At 39.1% G+C, this 24,192-nt stretch overlaps 1 protein-coding gene across 1 annotated transcript in view; it reads left to right on the forward strand.

The window, feature by feature from the left end:
* The first annotated feature begins 378 nt into the window (after window positions 1-378).
* micos10 (mitochondrial contact site and cristae organizing system subunit 10) overlaps window positions 379-24,192 on the forward strand; it is a 29,168-nt gene continuing 5,354 nt past the window's right edge. The window contains exon 1 of the mRNA XM_060852245.1: window positions 379-472. Coding sequence (XP_060708228.1) covers window positions 409-472 — 64 coding nt within the window. The 5' untranslated portion in view covers window positions 379-408. The remainder of the gene's footprint in view (window positions 473-24,192) is intronic.

Genomic DNA, 24,192 nt, shown 5'->3' on the forward strand with positions numbered 1-24,192 from the left:
TTAGAGTGGCACTGGTAAAGTTTATAGGATCATTGAGGCGTTTGTAACTTCGCTGACAGATTTTCAGCAAGTCTCTTCATGATTTGGAGATGCCAGTGTTGGGCTGAGGTGTACAAAGTTAAAAATCACACAACACCAAGTTACAGTCCATCCGGTTGATTTGGAAGCACAAGCTTTCTGAGCGCTGCTCCTTCAAGAATAAGCCTTATACTCTACAGCCACCTGATGAAGGAGCAGCGTTTCCAAAGCGAGTGCTTCCAAATTACTATGGCGGACTGTAACCTGGCGTTTGAGGTTGAGCCAACACCCTTCCAACCACGTGACTGGAGCCATGGTCCCGCCCCGTCCGGACCGTTGGGGGCCAGATCTCGCGAGAGCCAGCCCGCGAGAGTTGTGGGACGGTGTAAGATGGCGGAGACCGAACTGACTAAGAAGGTGGAGCGGTGTATGGCGGACGCGCTGGTGAAATTCGGTAAAGTTGCTTGTCGCGGAGGCAGTTGAAGGCCTTAGATGGTTCCTCTCCGAGCTGTCAACTCATTTTGATGGTCTTTGTTCGCAATAATCGTTCCCGGGGCCTAGCCGGTAGGCTTTGTACAATTTGCTCGGGGTGAACCGGCGGCCCCAGCTACAACCCGCTGTGATTCATGGTGACACGCAGCAAACCAGCAGCCGCCTTACCCCTTCTAGTGTTTAGTCTGACAGTTCTACAACAAGGGAGTTGAAGCTTTTGCTGTCCGTCCTTTGTACTTGCTTTCCACACTAACTGTTCTGTTTCTTCGCCTCGGCCTCTGGTTTAGCTGCGATCCAACCAATATCAGCCGCTTTATATCCCCATCCTTCATGCTTTGCCTTGAGAATAGATGTTGGTTGGCCCTTTGACCTTGGAAAGGGAAAGTCAACACAGCTTATGCTCCTGATCACTGTCACTAACGGCTCTTGTTAGGTGTGATCGTGTTTGGATGTCACTCGGGAACAGGATCAGAAAATATTAGAGAAACACGATTAAGCTTATACCTGGAGAGAAGGCATACGCGTTTACATTTCGGATCAACATACGATGTGCTGTGTTTCTCTGTCACTTTGTACTTTGATTTCTAACAGCTGCGATATTTTACCCTTCAGTAAGGATAAAATCAGACCTCGGTGATGCCTTGACAGTCCAGTAAAGAAAGAAATTTAATTAGTATATGTTTGGGTTCAAAGTCCTGTATGGTCACTTCTCTGTAACCTCCCTCTGCCTTATAACCTTCTGATGACTTTGTTCCTCCAGCAGTGACCTCCTGCCATCTCTACTGTCTTTCTCCATTCTTTGTAACTGTACTTGCATTTTAAGCTTTGGAATTCTCTTTGCAGACATTTTCTCTCTCTCTCTGCCTTTCATTATCCCCTGTAAGAAATTTGGCTTACCCCCTTATGCTAATGTTTGCTTCACCAGAACTTGATCACAAAAATCAAGTCTGGCATCAGTATATTTGAGTGAGTGCTGCATTAATGGAAGGTGCTGTCTTTTTGATTGAAATTAAAAGAGGCCCTGTCATTTTGAATAACATGGGAGTTATCTCTGTTATCGTGACTAATATTTATTAAATGACCACATTATTGTTTGTGGAATCTGCTGCATGGAAATTGGCTGCCGTTTTCCTACGTTTCTAATAACAACACTTGCAAAGTACTCTGGCTGTGAAACACTTCAGGACTTCTGGTTGTTTTGAAAGGTCTGATATAAATCTGCCTTAATCTCTGTCTGATTTCTGTCATGTACCATTCATTGGTGCTCTACTCAACTTGCATTTATCATTGCACCTTATTGCAATTGTATCAACTTTCAGGGTTCCCCAAAAGTACTTCATAGCCTTATAATGGAATACTCTGATTTGCCTGCATGAGTCCAACTTCAGCAACTTTCAAAGCTTGCTGCTATTTCTGACAAAGGATCCTACTTGATTGGCACCTCATCCACCACCTTGAGCATTCACTCACTCCCTCTGTGGCGGCATTGGTGCACCACCTACAAGATGCACTGCAGCAACTCAAGGATGCTTAGTCAGCACTTTCCATACCCAAAGCTTGTATTGGCCAGAAAAACACAGGTAGCCAATGCATGGGAGCATTACACTGACAAGTCACACACCATCCTGCCTTTGAAGTATGTTAACATTTGTTCACTGTCACTGGGTCAAAATCCTGGAACCTCCTATCTAATAGCCCTGTGAGTGTACCTACCCCTGATGGACTGCAGTGGTTGAAGACGACAGCTATCACTGTCTTCTTGAGGGCTATTAAGAATGGACTAGCCACCGATGCCCACATCCTGCGAATAAATAAATTACTTTTGCATCTTATTGGTGTGGGTATCTTTGCAAATGCAACCAATTTTTGCATAGCACAATCTTTGTTATTGTGGTAGTTGTATAACTGTTGATTAGTGCACTTAGTTTTTATGTAAATTGCTTTGTTTTCTGTTATGCAGTGTTCTTAAGCAATGCTAAGTTGTTGTAGAAATGCAACATTTGTAGCTCTGCAAGCTGCTGATTGTTAGTGAACTTTGTACATGATTTGCTATAGTGACAAATCTATTGAAAAAGAACTGGTTGATCTGTGGCATTGCACAAGGAATAAGACTAACCACTTGTGCATCTGACAGCTATTTGTCACAGAAACATGGGCCTTTTAGACCAATTTGTTATCCATGTATCACAGAATTTAGATAAAGGATTTGTAAATCATGCAAAACCCAGATTGTAAATGAAAACCTGCTTCATGTCCTCCATGAAATATGTCAAAAAGACATAACACTAAGAGAAAACTAGCTGAAGTAGTGTAGAAAAAAGATCATATTTTCATATTTAATCTTGTACCATCTGGCTTCTCAAGATGCTATTTCATGAAGAGTAGATGACAGCCAGATGTGAAGACTGGGGTTCTCCAGATAAAATAACTGCAAACTTGATTTTTGTTGTGGTTCTGTTCGCCGAGCTGGGATTTTTTGTTGCAAACGTTTCGTGCCCTTTCTAGGTGACATCCTCAGTGCTTGGGAGCCTCCTGTGAAGCGCTTCTGTGCTGATTCCTCCGGCATTTATAGTGGTTTGAATCTGCCGCTTCCGGTTGACAGTTGCTGTCCGCTGCAGTGGCCGGTATATAGGGTCTAGGTCGACGTGTCTGTTGATAGAATTTGTGGATGAGTGCCATGCCTCTAGGAATTCCCTGGCTGTTCTCTGTTTGGCTTGCCCTATAATAGTGGTGTTATCCCAATCGAATTCATGTTGTTTGTCATCTGAGTGTTTGGCTACTAAGGATTAGTATCCTTAGATCCTTAGTAGTCAAACACTCAGATGACAAACAACGTGAATTCGATTGGGATAACACCACTATTATAGGGCAAGCCAAACAGAACAGCCAAGGAATTCCTAGAGGCATGGCACTCATCCACAAATTCTATCAACAGGCACGTCGACCTAGACCCTATATACCGGCCACTGCAGCGGACAGCAACTGACAACCGGAAGCGGCAGATTCAAACCACTATAAATGCCGGAGGAATCAGCACAGAAGCGCTTCACAGGAGGCTCCCAAGCACTGAGGATGTCACCTAGAAAGGGCACGAAACGTTTGCAACAAAAACTCCCAGCTCAGCGAACAGAACCACAACAACAAGCACCCGAGCTACAAATCTTCTCACAAACTTTAAACTTGATTTTTGATGGTTATTAGAGTCAAATGTTATCCCTACTTGCACTTGGTTTATTCTTTGTAAGGTTTGGTAAGGTGTGAAGGTTTTGCATTTATATGCATCCCTTTCAGTACTTAATGACATCTAAAAGCAATTTCTCACAATCATCAACTTAATAGAACAGACTCTAAAGGCTTATTGTATTTCTATTTCTGTGTTTTATGGTCTTGTAGCACTATGCTGAAATGTGTTGATAGATTATATCTATTTTAATCAATTTGTTTGGACATATTATGGTACAGCTATGGGGCAGGAGTGATTTTAACCTGGATCTTCTGACCCAGAGATTATAGAATGTGTGCTGGGATGCTAGAGTGGGGTTTGAAAATGTCACCAGGCTTAAAGGGAGGAGCTGCTGCTGCTGCTAACAGACAAGCTGACTCACATCCCATACCCTGTCCTTAGAAAGATTATGAGGCTGTGCAATGAGGGGACACACTACCCTGTGAGGTACTAAATCTGTGTATAGATGAAGGGAAAATAATTAGTTGGGAAGGTTTTGCATAACAGACTGAAATTCTCAAAGACAATTGAGGAATGTTGCATGTAGTAAATTGAGTTGTGGTATAATAACCTTTCAGCATGGTACCACAGATGAAACTGTTAGAGATTCATGGCAATGAAACTGGAATACTTGTCTTTATTAGTCAGTGCATTGAGGAGAGGAGTTGAGATGTCATACTGTGGCTATACAGGACATTGGTTATGCTATTTGTACAATACTGTGTTCAGTTCTGGTTTCCGTATTATAGGAAGGATGTTGTGAAACCTGAGAGGGTTCAGAAAGGATTTACAAGGATGTTGCCGTGCTTCAAGGGTTTGAGCTACAGGGACAGACTGAACTGATGGGCTATTTTCCCTGGACCATCAGAGGCTGAGGGGTGACCTTATTGTGGTTTATAAAATTCTGAAGGGCATGGATAGGGGAAATAACCAAGGTCTTTTTCCCATGGTGTGGGAATTCAAAACTAGAGGGCACAGGTTTAAGGTGAGAGGAGAACGATTTTGTAAGAGACCTAAGGAGCAATGTTTTCATGCACCAGGTTGTGCATGTTTGGAACAAGCTGTGAGAGGAAGTGATGGATGCGGGTACAATTACAACATTTATTTGGCATCTGGATGACTACATGAGTTCAAAGAGCTTAGAGGGATATGGGCCAAATGCTGATAAACAGGACTAGATTTATTTATAATATTTGTTTGGCATGGACGAGTTGGATCAAAGCATCTGTTTTTGCGCTGTATAGCTCCACTATTCTAGTGGGAAGGCAGATAAATGGATGAGATCCATTAGAAAATCAGAAACAGAACTATGATTAAATCTACTTTCTCAATGTTTGGACATCAATAGTGATGCCCCATAAGATTCTAATCAGTAGATGTGGATTTGGGGTTCAAGAGTGTGCTATCCAGATTTTCAGAGATGTTAAAAGAAGTGGCATTACGAATTATGTTGAAAATTACAGGAAACTGAAAGTGGACCTTGAGGGGGGAGAGAAATGGGAAAACTAGCGGTGGATAGAATTCACTCAGTAATATGATTCGGTTAAATTAGTAATAAACTTTGGACAAAAAGCTTAGTGATATGGTAGCGAGGATTCAAGTGCACAACACATAGAAGCAGCAGGACCTTAAGGCTATTAGTAGAGTTAGCATAATGAGAATTTTGACAATCTGGAGAATGCACCATTGGGTAATGGGAACTAATACAAAGCCTTTGTAAAAGTGTTAATTGTGTGCATTTCTTAGTTTAGCCATAAGGATGTTGGGTAATTGAGAATTACGGTGCAAAGTACATATATAGAATAAGTGAATTAACACAATAGGAATTTTGGCAATCAGTGGAGAATATGATAAAAATTCATGGTGTATAATATAAAGCTTTAGTAACAGAATAGTGATTGCAGTTTTGAGTTTTTTGATTAGATTACTTAGTGTGGAAACAGGCCCTTCGGCCCAACCAGTCCACACCGACCCGCCGAAGCGCAACCCACCCATTCCCCTGCATTTACCTCTTATCTAACACTATGAGCAATTTAGCATGGCCAATTCACCTGACCTGCACATCTTTGGACTGTGGGAGGAAACCGGAGTACCCGGAGGAAACCCACGCAGACACGGGGAGAATGTGCAAACTCCACACAGTCAGTCACCTGAGTCGGGAATTGAACCCGGGTCTCTGGTGCTGTGAGGCAGCAGTGCTAACCACTGTGCCACCGTGCTGCCCTTGCACCAAGAATGTTGGGGTAGTTGAGATTCATAATGCAGATTAACATGGTTACATCCTGAAATAAAGGATGACTTGGAAATATTGTGGTTCTCTTCATTAAAGCTGAAGAGATTAAGGGGTAATCTGACAGTGGTGTTTAAATTTGTAATGATGGAGCAGCGCAATAAATTTTCTGGTGATCAAGGGTCAGGAATGAAATTATCTAGATTTAACATTTAATGCAAGAAAGCAGAAAGGATGGAAAGCAGAAGAAATGTCCTCTTTCCAGGCAGTGTTGTGTAATGAACTTGCAGAGTAATTGAAATAGAGGCCAGCTGTTAAGGAAAGACTAAATAGTTGGGAAAGAAGGGAAACAGTTAATAGGACACACAAACTAAACAAGGGATCAAAACAACTCCTTATGTGAAGGAGAAATGTGAGTGTTAACTGGCTTAGCTGGACAAACTGCTTCCATGTTTAGTATAATACTTTCCTACTTGTGTTATAAAAATCAAAATTATGTTGTGCAAGAATCTAAGGACGCTACAAAGGTGTATAGATTGCTCCTCTCTTAACCAAAGATCTGGCAATTAAGTATAATGTGGGAAATGTGAAATTCTGTATTTTGGCAGAGGGTTTTTTCTTAAACCCGAGCAATCTAAATAGTGAGGTTGCGGAGCTCCACGATGCAGAGGGATTTGGTCATTGCACAAATTGCAAAACGTCAGTATGATGGTATAGCAAGTAATGAGAAAAGCTAATAGAATATTAGCATTTCTTGTGTGGAGAATTACCTACAAAGGTAGGGAGATTGTTTTATTTATACAGGGCATTGGTAGGCCACACTTGGAGTACTGTGTACAATATTTGTTGCCTTATTTAAGGAAGGATGTATATGTATTGGAAGTAGTTCAAAGAAGGTTTATTAGACTAATATCTGAAAAAGGAAAGTTTTCTTATGGGAAATGGTTAAACAAGCTTCTTTTTCTGAAGTTTATAAGAGCAATAGGTAACTTAATTGAAACGTAACATCTCAAGGAGTCTTGACATGTTGCATGTGGAAAGGATGTTTCCTCTTTCAGAAGAACCTAGAACCAGGGGATCAATGTTATAAATTAAGGTTTCACTCATTTAAGATAGCGATGATGTTTTTCTTACAAGGCATTTTGAGATTTTGAAACTCCTTGCAAGACTCCTTGCATATTTTTAAGACAGAGGTAAACACATTCTTGATAAGCATGAGTTTGAAAAGTTATTAGGAGTAAGTGGGAATGTGGAGCAATCAAATCAGCCTCCTCCTCCTCCTAATTCATATGTATGCAATTTCTGCATAGGCTCCTAGGCCTTTAAGGTAGCTGATCTCAGTCAGGGATAACTATTGTTTTCAGTAACTCTAAGGTACAGAGTTTAACGTCCCTGATATCTGTCTTTTTATGTGTTAGAATGTGTGGTTGTGTGAACTTCAGATGGGCTTGAAATTGAATTGTGTAAGATCTTAATCTATAGCTTGCCAGTACTTAATTTGGTTCACACGTGGATAAATGACCCTTTGTTTAAAAAAAAGGAAGATAAGTGTAGAATAGCTTCTGCAGTGATCCACCTTCAGGAATGGAGGAAAGAAGTTGCCATCATTGCTGTGACTGTCTGTGACAGCTGATGAATGTGCTATGTTCAGTCAGGATTTTCTTACTCGGCATGAATCTGCTCTGATGCAATGCTTTGATTTGCCAAGAGAAGTTATTAAATATTTATAGAGAATAGTAATTTTAAACTATGATGGGAGGTAAGAACAGTTTTTCCATTTTAAAATTAAGCTAAGTAACAGGGTGTGTTGTGTGTCACTGAGAGCAAAGCTGTAACCAAAATACTATGCATCTGTAGCAGCTCCTGCTAATTTCAGAGAGCTACAGTGTTGGCATTAATGCCATGTTAGCTTGTTGTTTTACTTTCAAACTTTACTGAATGGCATTTAGAAATGCCATTTTAGTTAATTATGTTTTTCAATGTGATTTATAGCTGACACAAAAATGATCAGATTTGGAAACCAATTTCTAGGTCATGTAGTTATTGGGAGGTGATTTTGCAACACAGTATTAGAATTTTTTGAAATGAATTTTCTCCACTCTTGCCCTCCTGAAGATATGAACTGTACCCCAGCATGAATTAATGGGGTGCGAGCAATCTTCTAATGCTGTCTCCAAATAATAATTCTTCATGTCTGAACTTTCACTGGAGGCCAAGTCATTGAGTCTATTAAGACGGAGATAGGTAAGGGATTTTGATTAGTAAGGGGGTCAAATGTTACAGGGTGAAGGCAAGAGAATGGAATTGAGAAATGCATCAGCTATGATCTTATGGTGAACCAGACTCAAGGGGCCAAATGGCCTAACACTGCTCCTACATCTTATGGTCACCCAAGGCTAATTGTAGCCTACCCCTGTAACTCCCGTAGTATCCTTGCTGAACTTAATTCACTGCACAAACTATATTTCAACCTCAGGATCTTCTGGTTTTTATTGTGAGTATATTGATCCAGTTTTAACACTTTTTAATGTATCAATAACAGTACATTTCAGGAAAAACCATGCATTTCTTTTAATGCATTCAATAATTTATCATTCATATTGCTCAGATATGTATTTTGCTGTGACTCTGAAATACTGTCTCCATACGCCGGTAATTATGGAACAATGAAATTTAGTATTACACTTTACTGCTAGGTGCTTTTAATTCATGTGGTCACAATAATCTTTGTTCCTAATGGCTTTACAGTGACAGAATTGTGTTCACAATTTTGACTTTAGTTGCTGAATAGCTTTGTCACTTATTCATGTATTGCAGTAGTGCCATGTGAATAAAGCAGTGGAGAGTGTTTGGTGTTGGTGGCACCATGTCTCAACAAAAGTAAATACCTTACAAAAATGAAGGGGAAAAGAAGAAACTGAAAAGACAGTTGATATTGTATTAGACAAGAATTTCCTTGATACTTTTTAATATTATGAATTTGTTTTGATTAAATTCCTTAGTCTTTTGTGGCTCAGCGTCCCAATTTTTAACACCAGTTTACTGAACTTTGTATTATGAATTAAATACAGATTTGTTTTCGTGAAAGCCTTAGAAGTATGTTATTTTGACAATCTGTAATGCCTGGATGCAAGGCATAATTCTCCTTGTTACAGTAAGTGAATGGGCTTGGAGAAAAAGTAGCCACATGTGTCATTTACTTGCAATGTAGAGGTAAAAAGGAATTTACTGTTCCCAGAGTGATGTCAGACACCCCAAATGTCACTTTTCGTTTTAACACACTTGATAAGTAACCACAAATGTGAGTTATTTTAAAATTCTAAACTTTTAAGATTATGCTCCTTCATTTTGGAACCATTGCCATAATTCCAATTGATATTTGTTTCCCTCCATTCTATTTTCCTTGTAGTTGGAAGTATTTTGTTACTCCACCATTAAATGCATTTTTTTATTTCTTGTGTAAGATTGCATGCTATACTTTCTGCTCCTGCCAAAGCTAATCTCTGTCAATTTGCCACATGTGACGATAATGCTCCAAGATGGTTTGAATTGTATACAGAGTTTGTGCTTTTTAAGTAAAGAATTGATAGCTGTCTCATAACAAAAGAATGTGGGTTGCATACTGCAACTTAAATTTTGGCTCTCAGTTGCCACACTCCTGGTGTGCAGTGGGAATGTATTGTTGTTGAAGCTGGTCTTTAGATAACATTTAAACTGAGGATCCAGCTCCTGGTTCCACTCATGTTAGTAACAATATTTTACCCCTTTCAATTGATAACACAACAATTAGACATAAACTTGTCATGTTAAGTTTTTCAATTAACAAAATTGTTCAATTTTGTTTTCCCTAGTAATTGCTCCAGGATACATGTCCATATTGTGCAAAATTAAATATTTTGTACTTTGTGCAGCCAGTACTTTGTGCAAGATTAGGAGTGGGGGTGCAGGGGCAAACAGGATATCTGCAGATTGAAAATTCTGTATGAGGAAATTGACTAATAGTGACCAGACTTTGTGGAATTAGGAGGTGAATTATTTGCTGCAATATTCCTATCCTCTGACCTGCTGTTGTAGTCACTGTGTTTGTGATGAGTCCAGTTGAGTTTCTGGTCGAAGGATGTTGATAGTGGGAATCAGCGATGGTAACACCATTGAACGTCAAGGGATGGTGATTGTGGTGTCTCTTTTTTGGAGATGGTCGTTACCTGGCATTTGTGTGACATGAATGTTCCTTGTCACTTGTCAGCCCAAGCCTGGATATTGCTCAGATCTTGTTGAATTTGAACGTAGACTGCTTCAGTATTGGAGGAATTGTGAATGATGCTGGACATTGTGGAATCATAGGAACGTACCCATTTCTGACCTGATGCGGGGGAGGTCATTAATGAAGCAGTTGAAGATAATTGGGCCGAAGACATTGACCTGAGAAACTCCTGCAGAGATGTCCTAGAGATGGAATTATTGACCTCCAACAACCACAACCATCTTTCTACATGCTAGGTATGACTCCAAACAGAAGAGAGTTTGCCCTGATACTGATTGATTCCAGTTTTGCTCGGGCTCCCTGATGCCGCATTTGGTCGAATGCAGCTTTGATGTCATGGGCTGTCACTCTTACCTCACATCTGGAATTTAGCTCTTTTGTCCAAGTCATGAGGTCAGGAGCTGAGTAGCCCTGACAGAACCCAAACTGGACATCACTGATCAGGTTAGTGCTGAGGAGATGCTGATAGCCCTGCTAATGACACCTTCCATCACTTTACTAACGATTGAAAATAGACTAATGGGACAGTAATTGGCTGTATTGGATGTGTCCTGCTAGACAATTTTCCACATGGTCAGGTGGATGCCTGTAACAGTGTTGGAGATACATGGCTAGTGGTGGGGCAAGTTCTGAGGCACAACTCTTCAGTACCATTGCTGGATTGTTGTCAGGGCACATAGCCATTGCAGTATCTGGTGCCTCCAACCGTTTCTTAGTATCACTTTAGCGAATCAAATTGGCTGAAAACTAGTGTCTATAGTGCTGGGGACCTCTGAAGGAGGTAGAGAAGCATCATTCACTTGGCACTTCTGGCTGAGATTGCTACAAATGTTTCAGCCTTAGCTTTTGCACTGATGTGCTGAGCTGTTGCAGCATTGCGGATGGGGATGTTTGTGGAGCCCTGACTCCAGTGACACCCAATATTTTGGGTGACTTTAATGTACATTTACACAGGAAAATCAAGAATGGCAGAGGTAGCCTGGATAGGGGTTCACAGAATGCTTGTAAGAAAGTTTAGGGTTACAAGTTCTGGAACTGACCAGAGGGCAATTTATATGAAACTTTGTATTGTGTAATGTGACTGGATTAGTTAGTGAACTCTGAATAAAGGTTAAGTGGCAGCAATCCCACCATGGTTGGAATTTACATTGTTTGAAAGGTGGAAGATTGGTCTTGGACAAGTATTTGAAATTGAAGTATGGACATGAAAGCTGCTAGCTGTAATGAAATGGTACACAATGCTAGGGTATAGATCAATAGAGATCCCTGGCAGACATGTCATGGGATAGCTCAGAACACTCAATAAATATATTCCTGCATAAAGAAAACCTCTCGTGAGGACCAACCACCATCTTTGGCTCATTTAAAAAAAAAGTTACGGAACATGTCAAACTTGAGAAAGCACATACGTGAGCAAATAGCTATTGTGGCACAAGTGGTAGTGTCTCTCCGTCTGGGCCAGGTGATCCTGATTCAAATCCCACCTGCTTCAGGGGTGTGCAGTAACTTCTGTGAACAGGTTGTTTAGAAAATAATCTGTAACTGCACAAAAATGAGTGCAGTCCACATGCAATATAAAGAATATCAGAGGGATTAATGCTTAATCGAGAGGTGAAATTGGAATTTGAGAGGAAGTTAGCAAGAAATTCAAAAAGAGTTTCTGCAGGTGTTTAAAAGGAAAAGACTCAAGGTGAATGTAGATCTTATAGAGTGTGACCATGGGGAGTTAATAGATAATAGTGCATTGGAGGTGGTATAGAGGAAGTTTACTGAATTGATATCTGGAATGAGTGAGTTATCTTGTGAGGATTGGTGGTTGGATAGGTTAGGCTTTTTTCAATTCAGTTTAGAAGACTGCGGGATGACTTGTTTGAAATGTGTACAATCCTAAATGGCCTTGACAAGGAGGAAACGGAGGGATAGTGGCAGAACCCCTAGTTAATGTTTTGGAGGCATGGGTTAATCCCACCATGGTAGATGGGGAAATTTGGATTTGTTTAATGCCAACCATGTAACTGTTGTTGATTGTTATAAAAACCTATCTGGTTCACTCATGTCCTTTGGGGAAAGAATTCTGTTGTCCTTACCAGATTTGGCCTATATGTGACTGCAAGCTCATAGCAATGTGGTCGAAGCTTAACTGCTCCCTGAGCAATTAGGGGTGGACAATAAATGTTGGCCCAGCCCACCAAGCCCATATTCCATAAAGAAAGAAAAAGATGTTTCATCTTGTGGTGTGTCCAGAACTAGGGGACACTCTTTTAAAATTAGTGGTCATCTAAGTTGAGAATTCTTTTCTAGGGTTGTGCAACTTTGAAATTCTGTCTCTGAAAGCAAAAGAAGTGGCATCACTGAATATTTTAAAGGCTGATGCACATAGCTTCACTGTTACCCAAGAGACTTAAAGGTTGTTGAGGGGTAGGTGCACGTGTGGAATTGAAATCCTAAAGAGATCAAAAGTGATCTTATTAGATGGCGAATAGGCCTATTCTCCTATTTTGTAAGAAGGAGGAACTGAATGTAACTCACTTCAGTTATCAAAAGGTTATACCACATTAGCTGAGACTAAATGTTAGTTCTTTTTATGAAAAACAACTTCCAACCTGTTCATTTAAGTGTCAACTCATTAACTGACTGGCTTCTTAGGAAAAACATTTGGCAAAATGTTCAAATAATATTTTTAACTCAGTCAATTATATTGCTTTGAAATGTAACTTTTCGTGAGGTACTTCTGAATTTTGGACAATCAAGGTAGGTCCTTGTTTCCTGTATAGCAATAGCTAAGTCGTAGAACTGTCAGCAATTTGATTCTGTAGCAGGGCCAAGAGAAAAAGAAAACTTGAAAATTGGTGCTAAAGCTTTCTGTATGTCATGAATTGGGAATGGATGTAATTCTGACTATCTTATGAGTGATGTTGAATGCATGGATTGTAACATCTCCCTGGAAGGAAGGCAGAAGCGGACAGCCTTGCCAGCAAGTTTGTGGTCTCTGTCTAATTACAAAAGGCATTACTAGTCTGTGCATGAAGACCTATCAGGTAGGGGAAATTTTGTGGAAACTAAGGGAAGAAAGGGCATTTTGTCTGAAGCTAGTCAGTAATGTTTGTGTAATCTCATACTCTATGTAGGTCACTGCACTTCTCATAATTTTATACAGATGGCATTTACAAATCACAAAAGCACAAATAAATATGGAAATAAGACCATCTGTTTTCAGTTACTAAAACTCCATTAGCTAAATTACCATTTCAAATTGCTACACAAAGGCAGATGCAGCATGACAATGTACTCTCTCTATATGAGTATAGAAGGACTGCTGGATTGATTTTTAGCATGATTACCCTTATTAAACCATTAACCTTTCTATTCAGAGAAATTGTTTTTTGTCTTAAAATAGACCAATGAGATTGTGTCTGTTTTCACAGCATTTGAGAGATTCAGGTCTAAAATGTGTTTTTAAAAAATAATTTGTCTTTAAGGCTTGATTGTTAAAATCTTAAATCAGAACACTCAAATTGACACTAAAACACTTGGATAAAATGCAAGGTTGATCTGAAGCAGTAAGCTCAAATTCAGTTTGGAAATGGATAATGAAGCCCACCTTTTCACTGAAGGGTTATAAAGGTCGCACTTCAAATGAGTTTTGGCATCCTCCAGCTAGTCCCAATAGAACTGGATCTACAGCACAAACTACCATTAGTGCACTTCATAAATAATACAGATATTGTGGGAACACTCAACAGAATATTAATGTTTCAGAGAACAATAAGACTTCTGTTCCAGTTTGAAGCCGCTTCTACATTTAAGGCTATTGGCCAGGCTAATTGCTCATGTACTATTTAATTTAATGTGATACTTGTTTCCATCAATCAGTATCAAATTATAAAAACAATTTAAATCCCAAGAGTCATTTGGCAACTTTGTCTAGTGAAATGGGTCAAAAGTTTCCATGACAGCCAAGTTATTAGATTTGGGCTTCGGAAGTATTGTAGAAGATGGGCTTAACTATTTGAGCTGCACGCTATCTGTGGCATTGAAGCATCATAATGGTCAGCGTGTTCAGCTTATATCCTGTGCTTGAAGGGCTGAGCACAGAGGCAGATTGATAACTCAAACCACATTGATCGATTTTAGTTAAATCTGTAAATTGTAGGTAAAGTTCAGAAATCAAAATCCGCATTTATAAGGAAACAGACTGGAACTTGTAGGTAATATTGAGTGCCATTCTCTCAGGACAGCTGATCTTCAGAAGGAAGGAAAGAAATCGGATTAATTACGTGAATAAAAATGCATCAATGACAGTATAAATGAAATTATTGGAGAGTAATAGAGTGCTCATCTCAAACAGTTTGCTGATTATTTTGATTGAATAAAATTCCTTGACTTGGTAGCTGTACTGTTATCTCCTACACTTTTCTGTAGCTGCAATTTTTAGTTATATTTGAAGTTTACATTTGTAAATTTGATGGACCTGAGCATGCTGAAATTGAACTATCTGTACTCTTACTTCAAAGATGTGTCATAAAGGAATGAAGGTTTATTGGGGTTAATACTCTCATCAGCCTTTTTACTCAGTGCTTAAAACTTCTTCACACTCTATTTAACATGTTAGCCTGTGTTTCCAGAGAACTCCTAGGTCAATGACTGTTAAATGAATTAACAAAGTAATATAAGTAAGAAGTCATAATTCTTTCACTTGTTTGCTCTTGTTCTGTCTTCCCTTTTCCAGATCCTTATTCGTATTGCCATCTTCCACCTTTTGTCTCCTCTGACTTCTCAGTCCCACTCTCAATGGTTGTTCTCTTGTCCTTTTGGTTGTTTCAATCTCTTTTTATCCTCTGCATTACTTATATCTGGTCTTCTCAGATGCTGCTCTTGCTCTTGCTCTTGCTCTTGCGCTTGCGCTTTGCTTTCTTCTGTGCTGTTCTTCCTTATCCTGCTGTAACTGTTGCCCTTACTCTACAATCTCTTTCTTTTCTCTTGTACAAACCTATATTATCTGCCTCCCGTCTTCTGTCCTCCACCTTATATCCTTACCTGTCAAGCTTTTAATTAATGGTAGTTCCCTCGTATATATGACACCTCTTCACTAGCCCTTTCCTGCATTAGACTGGTCTATTGCAGTCTGCCTTAAGCTATGAATTTTTGTTTGATGATACTATAAAGTGTCATAATGTTTTATTATGCAAAAGGTGCTATATGAATGCAAATCGATGTGTTTTGAGCTGTGGGTTTACCTTGTCTATTAGATCTCTCCCAATAACCCTCACAATTACTGATTTTGTGTCTGTTAGATTTTTGGGTGTTCTCATCACAGTTACCTGAGAAAGGTAATTGGCCATCTGAAAGCAATTTTCAGATCGGTTATTGAGTTTAAGATGCAGCAGCTTAGATAATACGTTATTTAATTAGACAAAGGAAATATGCACCCATGACAGATGAAAATACTTTCCTAATCTCAAAGTGATCCTGTAGGATCAAGGAACAGGCAAAAACATAAGGTTTTGAAGTTTTTTGTCCCTGATTTTTCGCCGTCTTTGTTCTTCCCTTGAGCTGACAGAGGGGAACTCCTAGCTTTTCCCAAGAAGCTGGTGGCTCATTCTCCTGGATTGTCATGACCTCTCTCATTTCCCACTTAACCAAGTTGATATCCCTTAATTTGTGAAATGGTGATTAATGCTGTTCCAATCACCTGTCTGTATCCTCTTGGCCAGTGACCGTGACAGCTACTTAAGATGACGGGATGACTTACCTCCTTGCTCACCTCCATTTGAAGGTGAATTTTCATTTCTCTAAAGAACTAAACACCAAATTCTCCCTCATTCTGCATTGATAATAAAGTAGTGTGGGCCTGATTAAACTTTGGAACGTGGAACATCCAACATCATAACCTTGGTGACTCTTATGACATTTCTTTTGTTTCTCGTGCTAGATATTTCTTCACTGTTGGTAAACTATTACTGTAACATAGTTAGGTAAGTTCTTGCAACATAGGAAAGACTAAATATAGAGTTCTTAAAGAATTTGGGCACTCTGCAAAATATACATGTAAAAGGTTACTGAGCACTGTATATAATGAAGTACAACATGAAACATATAATTCCACAGAATTGCAACTTAACTGGATGAAAAATTTGAAAATAGCCACTCTACATGGTCTTTGTTCAGTCACTTAGTGTGTGCTTTTGATTTATATATCATGAATTGAAGTACAGAATGCCAACTGTTAAGGCAGTTTGTTCATTTATGTTTAAGTAAGTCAACTCGAAGTCCATTTTTTATTTCATTTTATTTGCAGCATTTGAAAAGTCTAGGCTTTTCCTCTAAGTCAAATAGCTTCAGTGTATTAAACTTTGATTAACCTTCCTCAATGTCTTATGATGTGTGAGACAGTGATATTTAGGGTAATGTGCTTTTTGTTTTGTTTGCCCTGAGATTTTAATTAGCTTTCATCCACCATTTATGCCAGGACAATAGCATCCCTAGGATTGCACGATCAACCCCTGCTTATTTAGGTATGTGACCATAAAATGATGATTGGAGTCTCCACTTCAATAACTCATTGCTGCTGGTCTTCGTATGCTTTCGTATTTGAATCTTTGGATGTTCCTGAATTTTTTTTTCAGCAAAGTCTGCCAAATCCAAAAACGTCTATTTGGATTTTTGAGAGTTTAGATGTTTTTTTCAAACAGGATGTGGCTATAGATTTTGGGGAACCATTTGAGATCAAAATGTCCAGTAGTTAAAATCTTTAAGTCACACTTCATGTTGGTATTTCTTTTTACAGACACACGATACAAAATACTGTCAGAATTTCATACAAAATGCAATCATTTTTAATGCCAGTTTAAACTTTGTGTGACTGTAGGCAGCAACATCACAGTAAAATCTTACAAAGACAGTGACTTAATTAATGGAATTTTACTTCTGTGAAAAGTTTATTATCCAAATGTGTTGTCCTAAAATGGAAATTGAGAATGTAAAAATTAGAGGTGCTAATGAGTTCACTTTCTGCCTGACCTTCTAGTACGTTTTTTTTTCATAAATAAGGGGAAAATTGAAACAGGCTTTTCCGTGTTTCCCTCATGATAATTCTACAATCAGCTGACAGTTCTAAAATAATTATCCTTAAGTGTGGTTGCCCAGAAATAAGACCACTAGTTTGGATGTTGTGGGGAAAATGCATTGCAATTTTTCATCTACTTTTGAGTCTTTCTGCACTACTGCTGTATGCTACAGATCACAAAATGGGAAAATTTTATACTGTTTTTTAAATTTTTGTTTAGCAGCTCTTGATGCTCTTTCCTTTTCTCACCATTTACAAATCTGAGCTAAAGAAGCATTTTAGAAATGTTTCTTATTTAATTTAGTTGTCATAGAGACTAGTTTATCAGTTAGACTGAATTGGAGACTTGCACAGATTCTTTCAGCTATAAGGCACAGTTGATAGTTTTCCATTTTCCCAGTAGAAACTGGTACTGATCAGTTCAGAAATTGTTGAGAGTAGTCTTGTAACGATCAGTTATATTTTTACTCTTCAAATGCTGCAGCTAACCTAATACCTATCTCTAAGTGACTGACTGACTGACTGTTTTGAAATGTACGAATAAAGCAACTTCTTCTTACTGATTTTGCACTTTGGTGCTATTTAGATACTCTCTTTTATGTGACTATCTAGGTTTTTGTTGTGTATCATCTCTCAGTGGCGACATTTCTTGCCTAATCTTGGTTTAGAAGAGAAATACAGGTATTTTCTAAACAACCTGTTCAGAGATGTTCTTTAACACCCCTGTACTAGGGAGGACTTGAACCCAGGTCTACTGGTATAGAAGTAGGTATGCTACCAGTGCACCACAAGAACCCTATAAACTTACTTGCGAGATGGCTGATGATAAAATCACAATCATAGACATGCCTGAATTACCTATGGAGTAAATTAGTCATTTGTGGGTTGCAAAGATTGTTGTGATTAAGGAGGGAATTGCCTAAATTCCATGATCCATAGTCTTGGGCAATTTCCTGAATTCTCAAAAACTGCTTTTTGATTAATTGATCTTGTTTACCTGAATCTTTCTCTGATACGCACATCCTGATTTCCCTTTTCTAGTGTCTGCTGGTGATTTGTGTAGTTGTCTAACTGAAAATGCTAATTCCAGTTCATCACTTTTTTACTGATATTTTGGGTAAAGTACTAAAATTGGGAGAATTATATTCTATTTACCCTGAAGCATTTTCTGGGGTAGATTGTTGCTACCTGTCTGGATGACGTCATGGAGTTGATGTTCTGGGGATATACAATTCTAATTTCCAAAAAGCATTTCATGAAAATACAACAAAATAGAATTGTTAGCAGAGTTGCTGCCTGTGGGATGAAAGAGGCACTAGCTGTGAGGATAAACATTTGTCCTCTGAAGGACAGAAAGCAGATAATGTCATTGAACAGTTGTTTTTCAGATGGGGTAAGAGTGGATAATGGTATCCCCTGGAGTTGATAACCTTAGCTCGGTGTGGCAATTGAAGCCATGCTGTTGGTGTTACTTTGCAAACTGGCCATCCAGCCAACTGAGCTAACCAACCTTCTCTGTATAGTAGTGACCAGACTTGGTAATTAGTTTAGCTGCAAAGTGCTTTAGACAACCAGAGGTAATGAAAGGCATGGCTATACTCTAAATCCATATCCATACCCATATCCATATCCATTTTTAATTGAGTAGATTTTTGACACCATTTTATGAACTCTTTCACCTCTGTTGCAAACATACTCTGAAGGTTTCACTTAGCAGTCAAGCTGGCCATTTCTCATTCACTTCAGTTAACTGTGCCTTCAGCTGATTGAATAGCATTTATTTTTGCTGCCAGAAGAACCAAATAATTGCTAGGGATGCAATTTGGTTCAGACGTCATCTCTGAAACAGAAATTAAGTTTCCAAGTGTCTCACAAGATTGCAGTCCAAATAGTTTATATTTAATTATATACTGTATAAACTTGTGTAAAAGTTGAATGTTTAAAGATTTTGTTTGTTTGTTTTTGATTAAATTTATGGAGTCAACTATTAAATTGATACTACTTTTGAGGGCCTGCAAGTCATGTGACAGACCAAAATACCATATCATTAGCAGAAGCCCAAATGATCTCTAAGTGAATAAAGAAAAAAAATGTTGATGTTATCTTTGAAGAACGAGGGTTATGTTTACTCGAGATGTATGAAAATTCCAGATTTTTTGGCTAAAAATAGAGGGTTGTCGTTTACATTGACTGACTTTTACTTGAGTATATACAGCATATTGTTTACTGAACACTGAATCTTAACAAGGCTAGCCTCTGCAATGTTTCAGCTTAAGTCCTTTGTGATTAATTTGGAGGTTTTTTTCCTGATCTTACCAGCTTTTTATCTGTGCTGCATATATTATAGAGGTTCAGATTGGGATCCAGTGTATTTGTGCATCCAGTCAGTCTCCTCTGGCACTACTCTGGATATAATCTTGTGTAGGATTAGAATAAAAGTTTAGAGCTAATGAATGTGGTTATAAGTCATCTGGATAGTATTGAAACTTAAAACTTGATTTTAATTCAGATTAGAATGTTTCAATATTTAAGGCTCCTTAACATTTTGTTGTATCTTGGAATCTTTGTCTACCATGTTTCATTTGTTTAGAACTGCATTCATGTTTTAATGTATTCTTTACATTAAGGTTAAATAAAGTCGGAGTCTTGCAACATATATAAGCAGCCAGTATTGAAGTTCAACCCACTGAAATGCAGTTCTATATGATCAACACTCCTACGTATAAATGGCTTTGCAATTGAAATGTGAACACTAAATAGTCAATTGCAGCATTGACCGACTGCATGCCTGCTTTTCTCCTGATTAAATCATGCCTTGTACTGAGCTTATTTTTGTAAAGTTCACAAATTTCATTATGTAGTTTAAATAGCTGAAAAGTTGCTGCCAACAGAGGTTTTTTTTTCTTTTTTTCTTAAAAAGACGAAAGATGTGTTGCAAAAGGCAGACTTGACCTCTTTGTAAAGTCCCTTCTCGTGGGCCCCAGCCCTAGGGTTAAGGGCAACAGAAAAAGACCTTAATGCATCTCTGTCTGGGAGACAGGTGGTGTGCAGCAGAGATGAAGGTGAAAGGTCGAAATCATTCCCCATTTTGTACATTCTTGTTGATGGTTAACTTGTATTAGTTAGGTATAATTTCTGTGCATAGTATTTTCGGAAATTGTTAATTGTAGTGGGCTTTGAGGTTCAAAAATGCTTGAAACAAAACAAGTTCTCAAATTCTCGCTGATCTAATGGTCAGAATCTTCAGTAGGGGATTAAATTGACTTTTTCGTAATTGCGACATTACTGCAGATTAAGGTTAAAGCTGTTAATGAAGTTTATAATGGAATTAAATACTCAGCCACAGAAACTTGCAGCACAGGAAGCTGTTTGGCCCATTGTGCCCTTGTTGGCTTTTTCAAAGCTCAAGCATGTTTACTAGCACCACCCTGTTTTCTGTCCAAATGTGCAAGCTCCTTATCCTCTAGTAGCTGCTCCATTCTTCTTATTTATAAAATCCGGTTCCTTTTTCTGACAGATTTCAATTCTTTACTGCTGAATTAGAAAAAATTCTCCTGGTTTCCTATCTTGTCAGTAATTATGGATCTGTGACCTCTAGTTATTGACTCACATCAGAGGGATTTTTTTTCTGTATACACTATCAAAACCTCTCATTTTATCAGGATGTTACCTCCTCTACGATGAGCTTCATCTGTTAAGCTTGTGCTCGTTTCACGACCCTATTTGTGGTTGCTTTGAAATCCATAACAATTCCTATCGCTATCTCCTACTTTGCCAAGTTTTGTATCATCTGGATGTTGCATAATGCTGCTCCCTGCACCCAAGTCAAGATCATTTTTATATAAAACTACAAAAAAGGATCCAAATTAGTCCTTGGGTAACACCACTGAGAACCATCTTCCAGCCTGAAGAATTGCAAACCATTGCCATGCTTTTCATTACATTGCTAATTAATTGTAGCATCTGCACTGCTACTCTTATTTTAATTCCACAAGCTGCTATCTTCAATAAGCTTCGTAAGTGATACTTTGTTGAATACCTTCTGAAAGGCTACTGGTTGGCATGGACGAATTGGACTGAAAGGTCTGTTTCCATGCTGCGCATCTCTATGGCTGTGACTCTATATGCAATATCTACATGATCTTTCACTGTATCATGTTTTTGCAAGGTTTGCGAAGGTTTGTAGCTCAGGTTGAGGTTTAGGGTGTAGGTTTGCTCGCTGAGATGTAGGTTTGATATCCAGACGTTTCATTACCTGGCTAGGTAACATCATCAGTGGCGACCTCCAAGTGAAGCGAAGCTGTTGTCTCCTGCTTTCTAATTATGTTTGTCCTGGATGGGGTTCCTCGGGTTTGTGATGATGTCATTTCCTGTTCATTTTCTGAGGGGTTGATAGATGGTATCTAGATTTATGCGTTTGTTTATGGCGTTGTGGTTGGAGTACCAGGCTTCTAGGAATTCTTTGGCATGTCTTTGCTTAGCCTGTCCCAGGATAGATGTGTTGTCCCAGTCAAAATGGTGGTTATTTTCATCCGTGTAGGGCTACGAGGGAGAGAGGGTCATGTCTTTTTGTGGCTAGCTGGTGTTCATGTATCCTGGTGGCTAACTTTCTTCCTGTTTGTCCTACGTAGTGTTTGTGGCAGTCCGTGCATGGAATTTTGTAGACGACGTTGGTTTTGTCCATGGGTTGTACTGGTTCTTTTAAGTTTGTTAGTTTTTGTTTGAGAGTGTTGATGGGTTTGGGTGCTTATAGGATTCCGAGGGGTCTCAGTAGTCTGGCTGTCATTTCTGAAACTTTTTTGACTAGAGGCCTGGCACTTCAACCACAGCACCATAAACAAACACATAGATCTAGATACCATCTATCAACTCCTCAGAAAACGAACAGGAAATGACATCACCACAAACCCCAAGAACCCCATCCAGGACAAACATATAAATAGAAAGCAGGAGACAACAGCTTCACTTCACTTGGAAGTCGCCACTGATGATGTTACCTAGCCAGGTAATGAAACGTCTGGATATCAAACCTACAGCTCAGCGAACAAACCTACAACCTAAACTGTATCATGTCTAATTTGTTTGAATCCTTTGACATGATTGCTCTTTAATCATTAAATTCATGCTGGCTGTTCTTGATTAACTTTATGTCTTTCCAAATCTAAGTTTATTTTATCCATAATTGTGTTTGCGAATAACTTCCTCACCCCAATGTCAGGCTGCTGGTCTGTGGTTCCTGGCTTAATTCGTGAATAATGGTAGAACATGAACTAGTCTTCTCACACTACTGTTCTACCCTATGAAGATTGAAAGGTTGTATTTAGTACTGACTACATGAATATTGAATTTTTATTTTACATTTTAGCTTAAACTTCTGGCATGATCTAAGATCTAAAATTCTATTGCTAATTTAATCTTCAAATTATGATAGAAAATTCTTCACAATGCTCTTAAATGTGGTGACAGTCTGATGTAAGATTGCTGTTGTATGTGCAGTTTAATTTCCAGTTCACTGAATCATAGTTTTTACAGCATGGAAAGAGGCTCTTTGACCTATCATGTAGGCGTTAGTCATCAAACTTCCATCTATGCTAATTCAGTTTTCCTTGTATGCTGTGTCATAGAGATGTACAGCTTGAAAACAGACCCTTCAGTCCAACCTGTCCATGCCAACCAGATATCCTAACCCAATTTAGTCCCACCTACCAGCACCCGGCCCATATCCCTCCAAAACCTTCCTATTTATATACCCATCCAAATGCCTCTTAAATGTTGCAATTGTACCAGCCTCCACCGCATCCTCTGGCAGCTCATTCCATACACGTACCATCCTCTGCGTGAAAATGTTGCCCCTTCGGTCTCTTTTATATCTCTCCCATCTCCCTAAACCTATGCCCTCTAGTTCTGTACTCCCTGACCACAGAGAAAAAACTTTGCCTATTTATCCTATCCATGCCCCTCATAATTTTGTAAACCTCTATAAGGTCACCCCTCAGCCTCTGACGCTCCAGGGAAAGCAGCCCCAGCCTGTTCAGCCTCTCCCTGTAGCTCAGATCCTCCAACCCTGGCAACATCCTTGTAAATCTTTTCTGAACCCTTTCAAGATTCACAACATCTTTCCGATAGGAAGGAGACCATAATTGCACGCAATATTCTTAACAGTGGCCTAACCAGTGTCCTGTACAACCGCAACATGACCTGCCAACTTCTGTACTCAATACTCTGACCAATAAAAGAAAGCATATCAAATGCTGCCTTCACTATCCTATTTACTTGTGACTCCACTTCCAAGGAGCTATGAACCTGCACTCCAAGGTCTCTTTGTTCAGCAACACTCCCTTGGACCTTACCATTTAAGTATCTAAGTCCTGCTAAGATTTGCTTTCCCAAAATGCAGCACCTCGCATTTATCTGAATTTAACTCCATCTGTCATTTCTCAGCCCATTGGCCCATCTGGTCCAGATCATGTTGTAATCTGAAGTAATCCTCTTCACTGTCCACTACATCTCCAATTTTGGTGTGATCTGCAAACTTACTAACTGTACCTCTTATGCTCGCATCCAAATCATTTATGTAAATGACAAAAGATAGAGGGCCCAGCACTGATCCTTGTGGCACTGCAATGATCACAGGCCTCCAGTCTGAAAAACAACCCTCCACCACCACCCTCTGTCTTCTATCTTTGAGCCAGTTCTGTATCCAAATGGCTGGTTCTCCCTGTATTCCATGAGATCTAACCTTGCTAATCAGTCTCCCATGGGGAACCTTGTCAAACGCCTGACTGAAGTCCACATAGATCACATTACTGCTCTGCCCTCATCAATCTTCTCTGTTATTTCTTCAAAAAACTCAATCAAGTTTGTGAGACATTATTTCCTACGCATAAAGCCATGTTGAC

Source organism: Hemiscyllium ocellatum, chromosome 37 (genome assembly GCF_020745735.1).
Source record: "Hemiscyllium ocellatum isolate sHemOce1 chromosome 37, sHemOce1.pat.X.cur, whole genome shotgun sequence".
Classification (NCBI taxonomy): domain Eukaryota; kingdom Metazoa; phylum Chordata; class Chondrichthyes; order Orectolobiformes; family Hemiscylliidae; genus Hemiscyllium; species Hemiscyllium ocellatum.